Source organism: Bombina bombina, chromosome 9 (assembly GCF_027579735.1).
Source record: "Bombina bombina isolate aBomBom1 chromosome 9, aBomBom1.pri, whole genome shotgun sequence".
NCBI classification, from domain to species: domain Eukaryota; kingdom Metazoa; phylum Chordata; class Amphibia; order Anura; family Bombinatoridae; genus Bombina; species Bombina bombina.
The window spans coordinates 180181452-180193539 of NC_069507.1; the positions used below are offsets into that span (position 1 = coordinate 180181452).

Sequence of the window (12088 nt, forward strand, 5' to 3'; positions counted from 1 at the left end):
CTTCAGAAATAAAAGGCTGCACATACCTTAATGCTGCTTGTAGCATAAAACCGGTCTCCCCACTGAAGGTGTCTCATGTGTTACCTTCAGAAGTCTTGTGGGAACAAGCGTCGATCTTAGTTACAACTGCTAAGATCATCAACCTCAGGGCAGAAATCTTCTTCCATAACCCCCTGAGGAAAATAGTACACATCGGTACCATTTAAAATAAAAAAACTTCTTGATTGAAGAAACTAAAACTAACACCTCACTTTACCTCTTCCTAGTATAACACAGGCAAATAGAATGACTGAGGGTGGAGGGGAAGGGGAGGCGCTATATATACAGCTCTGCTGTGGTGCTCTTTGCCACTTCCTGTTAGCAGGAGGTTAATATCCCACAAGTAAGGATGAAATCCGTGGACTCGTCATATCTTTGTAAAAGAAAACAGTAATAACTTTCACTAGAAGCATTTATGGAAGTATATTGAAAAAAAAAGGTTATTTTTCAAATTGAAATACATCCATAAACATATTTTTGACCTATCACTTTAAGTTGTGATTATTTTATATTTGCCTCTTCTGTGTTAAACAACATTTTTCACCAGTTACAGTTAACATATATGCTGTCAAATAACCTGCTTGCCACACATGACAGCTGTTCTTGATTGGCACAAAATTATCCCTAGGAAGAGTAAGATCTTGCATGATTTAACATGTCTAGGTAACTCACCTTTTTGGCAGGTGAAGATGCACTTTTTAAAGAACGCAGCAGAGTTGTTTTCAGTTCCTCTAAGTTCTTATCCACAAACTCTTTACAGGGAGTTCTCTCCCCCCCACATATTTCTTCCAGCACTCTGTATGCTTTCTTCTGCAAACTATGATTTTTTTCCTACAAAAGTAAGAGTCCTAATTATTCCGGAAAAACAAACAACAAATTAAACAAAAAGAGTGAAATTAGTTTTATTAATTCTTATTGTCAACTCACCTCCAAGTAAGGCAGAATAGTTTGATAAATCTTGGTCATAGAAGGCTCATCTGCATAAGGAGCCATGGCTATTATCAGATCCAGCATTGCCAACCTATACAACATAAAAGGCACAGTTTAACATAAAAAAAGGTAAAAAGTTAAAATAAAAGCTAAACAAAACAACTAACAATGGTTAAAAAATAAGAAAAACATATTTGAAGAGTAGTAGAATAATGAGCTATTCATGATAGATTCTTGTTCAACCATGGGGGATGTTAAAATAGATGGCAATTTAGGGAAAATCAATAGAGAATAATGAGTGTACGTAAACTGCCAAAGCAGGTTGTTAAAGTATCCTTTTCTGAAAACAGACAATTGTGATTTAAATTATACCTAATACAATATATAGATATATAAAAATATATATAAAATGAAATTGTACTATAACTTGTTTAATTATGTGTAGCAAACACAACAACTTTGCATTATACTTTATTTATTAAGACCCCTCTCACATGATTTAATGTAATTTGGAATTATACACTGCAGACGTTATAGGCCTAACATTGCTACACACATCTATACCCAAAATAACACGTTATACAAATCTTGGAATTACAAGGTTTTTATATATTAATTTACAAAACTACTGAAAAAAAATATATATTTATGTATAAAACAGAAATAAGGAATATTTTTTTTAATGATTTAAACAGTCTGTACAATTAAAAAAATTGTATATACACACACACACACATATACACACACACACCTACCTGCTTATATAAAGTAATTATAATGATGCTGATTGTGTATGCTTAATAGAAAGAAAACATTTATGCTTAGCAGATAAATTCCTTTCCTTCCGGATAGGGAGAGTCCACGGCTTCATTCCTTACTGTTGGGAAATACAACACCTGGCCACCAGGAGGAGGCAAAGACACCCCAGCCAAAGTCTTAAATATCCTTCTCACTCCCTCACTACCCCAGTCATTCTGCCGAGGGAACAAGGAAAAGTAGGAGAAACATTAGGGTATAAATAGTGCCAGAAGAATAAAAATAAATAGGGGATTGCCCATTAACGAGAAAATACATGCGGGGGGGGCGTGGACTCTCACTAAACCAAAAGGAAAGGAATTTAATCTGGTAAGCATAAATTATGTTTTCCTTCCTAAGATAGGGAGAGTCCACGGCTTCATTCCTTACTGTTGGGAAAACTATACCCAAGCTCCAGAGGACACTGAATGAATAACAGGAGGAAATAAAAAGGAAGAGGCGGACCCTATTCTGAGGGCACCACAGCCTGCAAAACTTTTCTTCCGAAAGCTGCTTCAGTCGAAGCAAAAACAACAAACTTGTAAAATTTTGAAAAAGTATGTAAGGACCACCATGTAGCCGCCTTACAAATCTGATCCATAGAGGCCTCGTTCTTAAAGACCCAAGTGGAAGCCACCGCTCTAGTGGAATGAGCCGTTATCCTCTCAGGAGGACGATGTCCCGCTGTCCAGTAAGCTAAGCGGATAACATTACTTAACCAAAGAGATAGGGAAATCGAAGTAGCCTTCTGCCCCTTACACTTCCCCGAATAGACAACAAAGAGTAAGATTGTCTAATCTCCTTAGTAGCCTGAAGACAGAACTTCAAGGCTCGAACCACATCCAAATTGTGAAGTAAGTGTTCCTTCGATGAAGAAGGATTAAAACACAAGGTAGGAACCACAATCTCCTAATTGATGTTGTGATCTGACACAAACTTAGGAAGAAAACCCAATTTAGTACATAAAACTGCCTAATCTGCATGAAAAATCAGATAAGGGGGCTCACATTGCAAAGCAGAGATCTCAGAAACTCTGCGCGCAGAGGCAATAGCCAATAAAAAGAGAACCTTCCAAGATAACAATTTAATGTTGACGGAATGCAGAGACTCAAATGGAACCTGTTGCAAAACCTGAAGAAGATGATTTAGGCTCCAAGGAGCCCCAGATCTAAACACAGGTATGATCCTAATCAGAGCCTTAACAAAGGAATGCACGTCTGGAAGCTCAGTCAGTCTCTTGTGCAATAAAACCGACAGGGCTGAAATCTGTCCCCTCAGGGAACTAGCAAAAAGGCCCTTCTTCAGCCCACGGATCTCATCCTTACTTGTAGGATATTCACCTCCTGGTCAGCAGGAGGCGGCAAAGAGCACCACAGGAGAGCTGCTACATATAGCTCCTCCCTTCCCTCCCACTCCAGTCATTCAACCGAAGTTAGGAAGAGAAAGGAAAAAGCCAAGGTGCAGAGGTGTCTGAAGTTTATAAAAATTAATAACCTCCACCACGCAATCTATGTTTGGGCTGCCAGGTTATAATACTTCTCTTTGTCATATAGGATGCCTTGTCATTATTAAGCTGATGACCTGTTTCTGATGTTTTTTTTGATGTCTTACTTTTGTAGCCTACTAGAGCTTGCAATGTGCTGGAAGGAAGGGGTCTACTGGGAGGTACGTGACAGTGTGAAGACTTTTTATTTTATTCTATCTTATCTATTTTATGTCGTTTGGTTTCATGTTATTTTATGTTTAATCCCTCTCCCTCCCTCTTTTTTTTTTTTTCCCCTCCTCTCTCTCCCTGTCTCTCACAAGGTGTCCTATCTAAGACTATAATTTAATATATACACTTGGAACGTGGGGGGTGTCCATTCCCCTATTAAGAGAAAAACAATACTAACTCAGTTGAGGAAAACAAAGGCTGACATAGCGTTTCTGCAAGAGACGCACCTCTCTGATACTGAACATGCTAAGCTGGAAAGGGATTGGGTGGGGAGAGTGGAATTTGTTTCATACAAGAGTGCCAGTAGAGGAGTGGCAATCCTTTTTGGGAAGAAGTTAGAACTCTCAGACACTATAGTGACGAAAGACACAGACGGACGGTACATTATAGTACAGACTACGATAGCCAACAAGAAGTACGTTCTATGTAACATTTACGCCCCGAATCAAAAAGACAGGACCTTCTGGGAAAATCTGACTGACGTTCTGACCCCCTTTTTGGGCTCTGCTCTCATTATTGGAGGAGACTTTAATCTGGCCCCCGACACAAAACGGGACAGGCTTAGAGATACATCAGGGGTCAAGTCTGGAATGCAGGTTAAATCCGAGGGTAAATTTGAATCTGAGATGTTCCAGGCTCTGACCTCATCGTTAGATGTAGTTGATATTTGGTGCAAGCTAAATCCGAATGGCAAGGACTATACCTGTGTCTCCCGGGCTTTGCCCACGATGTCCCGCATTGATTTGTTCCTTACCTCTAACTCCTTGATCCCAAGGATCATTGATTCCAAGATAGGAGAAGTGGTAGTATCCGATCATGCCCCTATGGGGCTTTTCCTTGATGCCCTGGACCCACCTAGGGATCGGCGGACCTTTAGGTTCCCACTGTACTTAGTTACATCCCAAGAGTTTCAACAATATATGGTCACTAGTTGGGATGACTTTTGCTGTACCAACGCGCAACACCTCGCAACCCCTGAACTCTTCTGGCAAACTGCGAAGGTGGTACTTGCGGGGAACATTTTGGCCTTCCTATCCTGCAAAAAAAAAATGCATGCAGAAAGACTGGAAAAGCTCAGAAAAGAGCTAAATGCCTCTTATTTAAAATATTGTAATAGGCCCACAAGATTACACCACCAAACATACATATCTACCAAAAAAGAATATGATGCGCTTCTGGCTTATCAGGCGTCTCAGACTCTTTTAAGGAGTAGGGGAAAATACTAAAGATATGGAGATAAATCAGGTAGGCTCTTGGCCTCCCTGGTCAATCTTAAGACCTCAAGGCGCTTTGTACCTGCGCTCAGGGATGGGGACAGAGTGGTCAGAGATCCCAAGCCTGCTCTGACGAGACCCTAGAAGATTTCTGGGGCTCTATTAAATTACCACAGATCTCGGAAGAACAATTGAATAAATTGAACGCTCCTATCTCTAAAGAAGAGGTAGACAGGACGATTTCGTCTTTGGCACTGGGCAAAGCGGCTGGTCCTGATGGGCTGCCCATTGAATTCTATAGAATGTTAAAACCTCAGGTTGTTCCAGTGTTAACTGATCTGTTCACGAAATACTTCTCAGCAGCAGACAAACCAGCCAGTTCGTTTTCAGCGGCATACATTACTCTTATCCCTAAAGCGGGAAAGGATACTCTTTTCCCTGAGTCTTATAGGCCGATATCGCTGCTAAATGCGGACTATAAGATTCTGACAAAACTTCTGGAGGAGCGTCTTAAATTTATTTTACCGGAGCTAATCCACGAGGACCAGACTGGCTTCATGTTTGCGAGGTCATCGGTGGTTAAGATCCGCCGAGTATTGCATCTGACGCAATACTTCTGGAGTAGAAATCAGGCGGGTTCGAATAGGCCACTTCCGGAGGCCTTCCTGCTGTCCTTGGACGCAGAGAAGGCCTTCGACCGAGTGGAGTGGAGTCACTTGTTCCACACTATGACACAGTTCAACATTTCGAGCCCCTTCATGTCCTTTCTTAAAAGCTTGTATTCCTCCCCCGCCGCCAACATTTGTGTAAATAACATGTTCTCTAGTACTGTGACTCTTGGGCGAGGCACCAGACAAGGCTGCCCCTTATCCCCGCTGCTATTTAATCTGGCACTGGAACCACTGGCGACAAAGTTACGCCAAGTCTTCCCTGGTATTGATATAGCAGGTGACCCCCAACAGTTGGCACTTTATGCAGACGACATGATGTTGTTTGTACAAGATCCGAGCATACATATCCCGTCCATTTTACGAACGCTCCACGACTTTGGCTCCTTTTCGGGGTACAAGGTCAATATGCAGAAATCGGAAATCTTGTGGTTGAATAAAAAAAAAGGAATCATGCATGACTACCCGTTTGCAACAGCCTCCCAGAGTTTAACCTACCTGGGAATCCATATTCCTGTCAACCCTAACAAGATATACTCTATGAACCTAACTCCCCTATGTGTCAAGCTCTGTAGCTTGATGAGAAGCTGGAGGTCTCTCCCTGTGTCGTTGTCAGGTAGGATCAGCCTGGTGAAGATGGTGATCCTCCCGCGTCTCCTATACCCATTACTCATGCTACCTTTGTTGCTGACTAAAGCGGATGTGAAGATGCTAAATGCGGCAACCAGATGCTTTGTCTGGAGAGGGGGCAAACCCCGAATATCTGCAGACAAGCTATCCATGCCTTATCTAAAGGGGGGCTTCTCCTTGCCAAACTTCAAGCTTTACAACTGGGCGGCGTTGATACTATTGGTGGTGGACTGGCAGGTGGGCACACGACACTTTTATAAATCCAGCTTGGAAAATGCTGCTTTGGGGGAAATCTCCTTAGCTTATTTTCCACATATGGCAAAGACGGGAGCGGCTAAGTCAGTAGGTTTAAACTTCCTATATCGTGACCCCCTAAGAGCCTGGCAGTTTCTGAAGAAGAGCTGCCATAGCTCTGCCTTTCTTCCGTTTCATCATAATCCAGATTTCCCAGCAGGAGCTGATATGAAGCCCTTTGACCACTGGGACAAACTGGGTTTGCACTCAGTGGGGTCTTTGTTGGAACCTTTGACCAGATCCATCAAATTCTTTTCCATGCTGCAAAGGGAGTTTAATCTCCCGAAGGTTCACTTTTATGCCTACCTGCAGGTGCGCCATTATGTGGATACGCTGCTTAGAAACAATCCGAACTTCTGGGACGGATCCCCTTTTCGATTAACGCAGTCACTTTTTAAGATGGGTAGATTTTCTCTGTCAGAAATATACCAAGTATTCCTACAGGACAGACTGCTGAAAGTGCAGTCTTCGGCCATAAAGGGATGGGAGAGGGAGGGAGTCACAGGGATTACGGTGGATGGAGCCCGGGGGGCACTGGAAAAAGTCAGAAAGACCACTCTCTCGGCAATTCTCAGAGAAACACAAACAAAATTCCTGCATAAGACCTATTTGACCCCTGATAGACTGGCTAAGTGGGTACCAGATCACCCTAATAAATGCTCTAAATGTTCAGTGGAGGCCTCCGGCCTACTGCACTGTATATGGGAGTGCACGGTGATAAGGCAATTCTGGCAGCAATTACAGTATTGGATTAACAAAAAAAATGAAAGTCCCAATTTCTCTTAAGCCCACTGATATCCTTTTTCTGGCCTGGGATGCCCAGTACAATCAATGTGACCTGGAACTGACCATGATTATTTTACTCGCACGAAAATGTATTCTAAATCACTGGACTAAAAAGACAAGACCTACTATAGCATACTTTCGCAATCTTTTGAAAGCACAACTATTTATAGAACAGACACACACTAGGGTAGCTGTTGGTAACAGGCTTAACTTGTTCCTAAAGAAATGGCGAAGACTGATACTGACCTTTGAGCTGCAGATTCAGAGGCAGATATTACTGCCGTTTCGACACACCAAGGTATTTTTGGAAGGCTCTTTGAGGGGTGAATGGACACGCATATTTCCCTTCAATTTCCCTTCAATGACTTCCCTTTTTTTCTCTCTCGTCACACTGTGCACCAACAGGAGACTCAATAGATTACTCTAGTAGGGCCTTAGGATCTAAGTTGTAGGATGGGGGAGGGATTTGGGATTTGTTATTTCAAGTTGGTAGAGTTGGGAGGGGGGTCTTGGGAAGGTTTATAAAAATTCAAAATTCAAGAGTTAACTCCTGGTGAATACTACTTGTTCCATATGTATTTGAAAGACATTTGGGCTACTGTAATGATGAGAGATATTGGATGATAATGTTCCCAACTGCGTTTGGGCTTGACCCGTACTCAACAGATGTAAATGTTGCTTTTCACCTATGTTACTCTTAATAAAAAGATTTAAAAAAAAAAATTAATAACCTGTCTCAGAGAACAGGGCGGGCCGTGGACTCATTGTGTCTAAAAAGAAACAAATTTATCAGGTAAGCATACATTTTCTTTTCTTTTTAAAGACACGATGAGTCCATGGATTTCATCCTTACTTGTGGGATACAATACCAAAGCTAGAATACACGGATGATAAGGGAGGGACAAGACAGGGAACCTAAACGGAAGGCACCACTGCTTAAAGAACCTTTCTCCCAAAAACAGCCTCAGCCGAGACAAAAAATTAACAAATTTAGAAAAAGTGTGAAAAAAAGGACCAAGTTGCAGCCTTGCAAAGCTGGTCTACAGAAGCTTCATTTATGAAAGCCCATGAAGGAGCAACAGCCCTAGTGGAATGAGTCGTAACTCAGGAGGCTGCTCTCCAGCAGTCCCATAAGCAGAACGGATGATACTCTTCAGTTAAAAAGAAAGAGGTAGCCGCAGCTCTCTGACCATTACGTTTCCCACAGAAAACGACAAAGAAAACGACAAAGAAAACGACTGACGAAATCCCTTAGTCGCTTGTAAATAAAATTGCAAAGCACGGACCACGTCCAAATTGTGCAAAAGACGTTCCTTTGGAGAAGAAGGATTAAGACACAAGGAAGGAACCACAATTTCCTGATTAATGTTCCCTGTTTGAACAACCTTAGAAAGGAACCCTAAGTTAGCACGTAAATCTACCTTATCCGATGAAAAATAAGGTAAGGAGAATCGTATTGTAATGTCGAAAGTTCAGACACTCATCGAGCTGAAGAAAAGGCAATAAGAAATAAAAAACTTTCCAAGATAACAACTCAATATCTAAGTAATGCAGAGGCTCAAACGGAACCTCTTGAAGAACTTTGAGAACTAAATTCAGACTCCATGGGAGGAGTAATTGGTTCAAACACAGGCCTGATTCTGACCAAGCCTGACAAAAGGATTGAACATCTGGGACATCCGCCAGACGTTTATGTAACAAAATAGACAAGGCAGAGATCTGACCCCTTAGGGAACTTGCCGATAAACCCTTCTCCAATCATTCTTGGAGAAAAGACAAAATTCTAGGAATCTTACTTAACTCTATGAGTAGCCCTTGGATTCACAACAAAGAAGATATCTACGCCATATCTTATGGAAAATCTTTCTAGTAACAGGCTTACGAGCCTGGATCATGGTCTCTATGACCGAATCTGAAAACCCCTGCTTGGATAGGATTAAACGTTCAATCTCCAAGCTTTCAGCTTCAGAGAAACTAGAGTTGGGCGAAGGAAGGACCCTTGAATGAGAAGGTCTTTCCTCAACGGAAGTTTCCAAGGTGGCAGTGATGACATTTCCACCAGGTCTGCATACCAAATCCTGCGAGGCCACGCAGGAGCAATGAGGATCACAGATGCCCTCTCCCGTTTGATTCGAGCAATGACTCGAGGAAGAAGCGCAAACGGAGGAAAAAGGTATGCAAGATTGAAGGTTCAAGGAACCGCCAGAGCATCTATCAGTTCTGCCTGGGGATCTCTAGACCTCGCCCCGTATCTCGAAAGCTTGGCATTCTGGCGAGATGCCATGAGATCCAACTCCAGCCGACCCCATTTGAGAATCAGGTTGGAGAATACTTCCGGATGGAGTTCCCACTCACCCGGATGAAAAGTCTGTCTGCTCAGAAAATCCGCCTCCCAATTGTCCACCCCTGGGATATTAGCGCTGCGGAATCTGTTGGCGCTCTACAAATAACCGATAATAATAATATGGATCGCTGACAGATGGCAAGAATGGGCCTCCGCCCACTGGATTATCTTGCCTACCTCGGTCATCGCTAAGGAACCCCTCGTTCCTCCTTGTCGATTGATGTAAGCCACTATCGTTATGTTATCCGTCTGAAATCTGATGAACTGGGGCTAAAGCCAACTGAGGCCAGACCAGAAGAGCATTGAAGATCGCTCATAGTTCCAGGATGTTGATAGGAAGAACAGACTCCACCTGAGTCCACACTCCCTGAACCCTTATGGAACCCCAGACAGCTCCCCACCCTAGAAGGCTGACATACCCAGGATGGTCTGTGAAAGCATGTTCCCTGGAATAGATGATCCAGAAACAACCACCAAGAACAGAGTCCCTTGTCTCCGGATCCAGAGGGATTTGAGGAGACAAGTCCGTATATTCTCCATTCCACTGCCTGAGCATGTCTAACTGCAGAGGTCTGAGATGAAACCAAGCAAACGGAATGATGTCCATTGCCGCCACCATCAGTCCGAATACTTCCATACACTGGGCCACTGACGGCCGAGGATTGGACTAAAGGTCTCGACAGGTATCTAGAATATTTGATTTCCTGACTTCTGTCAGAAAAATCTTTATAGATATAGAATCGATTAGAGTCCTTAAGAACGTCACCCTTGTCTTTGGGACTAAGGAACTCTTTTCCAGATTTACCTTCCACCCTTGAGTTCTCAGGAACTATAGTACAATGTCGGGATGAGACCTTGCTTGTTAACAAGACGGCGCCTGGATTAGAATATCGTCCAGAGAAGGCGCCACCGCAACGCCCCAAGGTCTTAGAACCGCCAGCAAAGACCCCAGAACCTTTGTGAAAATTCTGGTAACCGTGGCCAGCCCGAAAGGAAGAGCCACAAACTGGAAGTGTTTGTCCAGAAAACCAAACCTGGAAGAATGGTACAAATAGTTTCCATCTAGTTTCCATCTAGAACGACGGAACTCTGAGAAACTTGTATAGAACCTTGAGGCCTAGGATAGGTCTGAAAGTTCCCTCCTTTCTGGGAACTACAAACAGATTTGAATAAAACCCCTGCCTGTGTTCTTGTGCAGGAACGGGACAATCACACCCAGGGAGGAGAAGTTTCTTATACAATGTAAGAACGCCTCTTTTTATCTGGGCTGCAGATAATTTTGAAAGAAGAAATCTTCCTCAGGGAAGAAAATTTTTGAATTTCAGTTTGTATCCCTGGGTAACTAATCTATAGCCCAGGAATTCTGAACATCTTGAACCCGAGCAAAGAAGAAAAATCTGCCCCCTACAAGATCCGGTCCTGGATTAGTGGCATGACCTTCATGCATGCTGTGTTTGAGTCAATAGCAGGCTATCTGGGTTCTCTTTTTTTTTTTTTTAATCTCTAGAAACTTCAGAAGAGAATATATCCGTCAAGCCAGATCCCAACAAGGTCCTTCCCTTGTAAGAAATCGCTAGAAGGTTAAACTTAGAGCACACATCCGTAGAACAAGGCTCCCACCATAATGGCTTGTGAGCTGGATGCTCCCAACTGAAAAATCTGAAATAAAGGAATTAGCCAACTTTAAAAGCTTTAGACCTAATCTGGATTTCATCCAGGGGAGTTTCCAATTTATTATCATCAGACAACACAAGCAATATGCCGTTGCACTAGCGACTGTATCAAGGTACACAGCTGGTTTCCATTGTAAGCCCTGGTGTACATCCCCCTTCTATTCTTTGTCCATAGGACCTTTGAGAACCCAACCATCCAAATGGGTATAATAGTTCTCTTAGTTAAGCCGGCAACTACTACCTCCACCCTAGAGAATGAGTGCCCCGCCTCCATAGCTGAGTCGGCTATGGGAAACATGTGAATGCTGTCCAAAGTAATGGAACACAGTTCATTGACCTCAAAAGCCGAAGGGCTGCATCAACCCTGCCGGATATGAAACTTTTGTAGTCAGGACCGGTACCAACTAAACTACCTCACCGGATCCTTATAAGTTGCTGGACGCAGTAGGATAGACTACAGCGGTAGCCCAAGATAGCCCAAAACCTCCTAAGGAAATAAATGGAGGTGTTCACGCTAAAAAAACTGAAGGAAACAACCTCAGGATCAAGTAAAGATATTATACCATCTGATTCTGAGAAAACTCTCCCAGATAATCCCAAAGAATCTTCCTTTCAGGTAGTAATAGAGAGGTATTTGATGATAGTAACCACTGAATCAATCACCCTCATAAGTAATCAGTCATTACAAATATGTATGCATGTAATGTGTAGTTGTAAAGCGCTGCTAATCACCCAAAAGGATTTCAAAACACTGATCATGTTATCAACCTTTGATTAAAAATAAATCCTCAAATGTTTTCCATAATTGGAATAATAGAGGATGCGCAGAGCACTGCATGTGGGCCATAACAATAAGTGGGACACTACAGGAGAAATTGTGGCATAAATTGACCGTAGTCAAGAGACTCTCAAACAGCAAAAAGCCTAATAAGGAAAAATTGTCTTTTTTTTGCACATAAAAAACGTTACTGTTTCTTTAATTCCAAAAGTAACATCTTTTT

General features: G+C 42.5%; 1 protein-coding gene across 1 annotated transcript in view; it reads right to left on the reverse strand.

Annotated features, from left to right (window-relative positions):
• Window positions 1-12088, reverse strand: part of LOC128640146 (RRP12-like protein) — a 213700-nt gene that overhangs the window by 97700 nt on the left and 103912 nt on the right. Inside the window, exons 20-21 of the mRNA XM_053692506.1 lie at window positions 967-1060; window positions 712-870 (exon numbers count right to left, since the gene is read on the reverse strand). Of these exons, the coding sequence (XP_053548481.1) occupies window positions 712-870; window positions 967-1060 (253 nt within the window). The remainder of the gene's footprint in view (window positions 1-711; window positions 871-966; window positions 1061-12088) is intronic.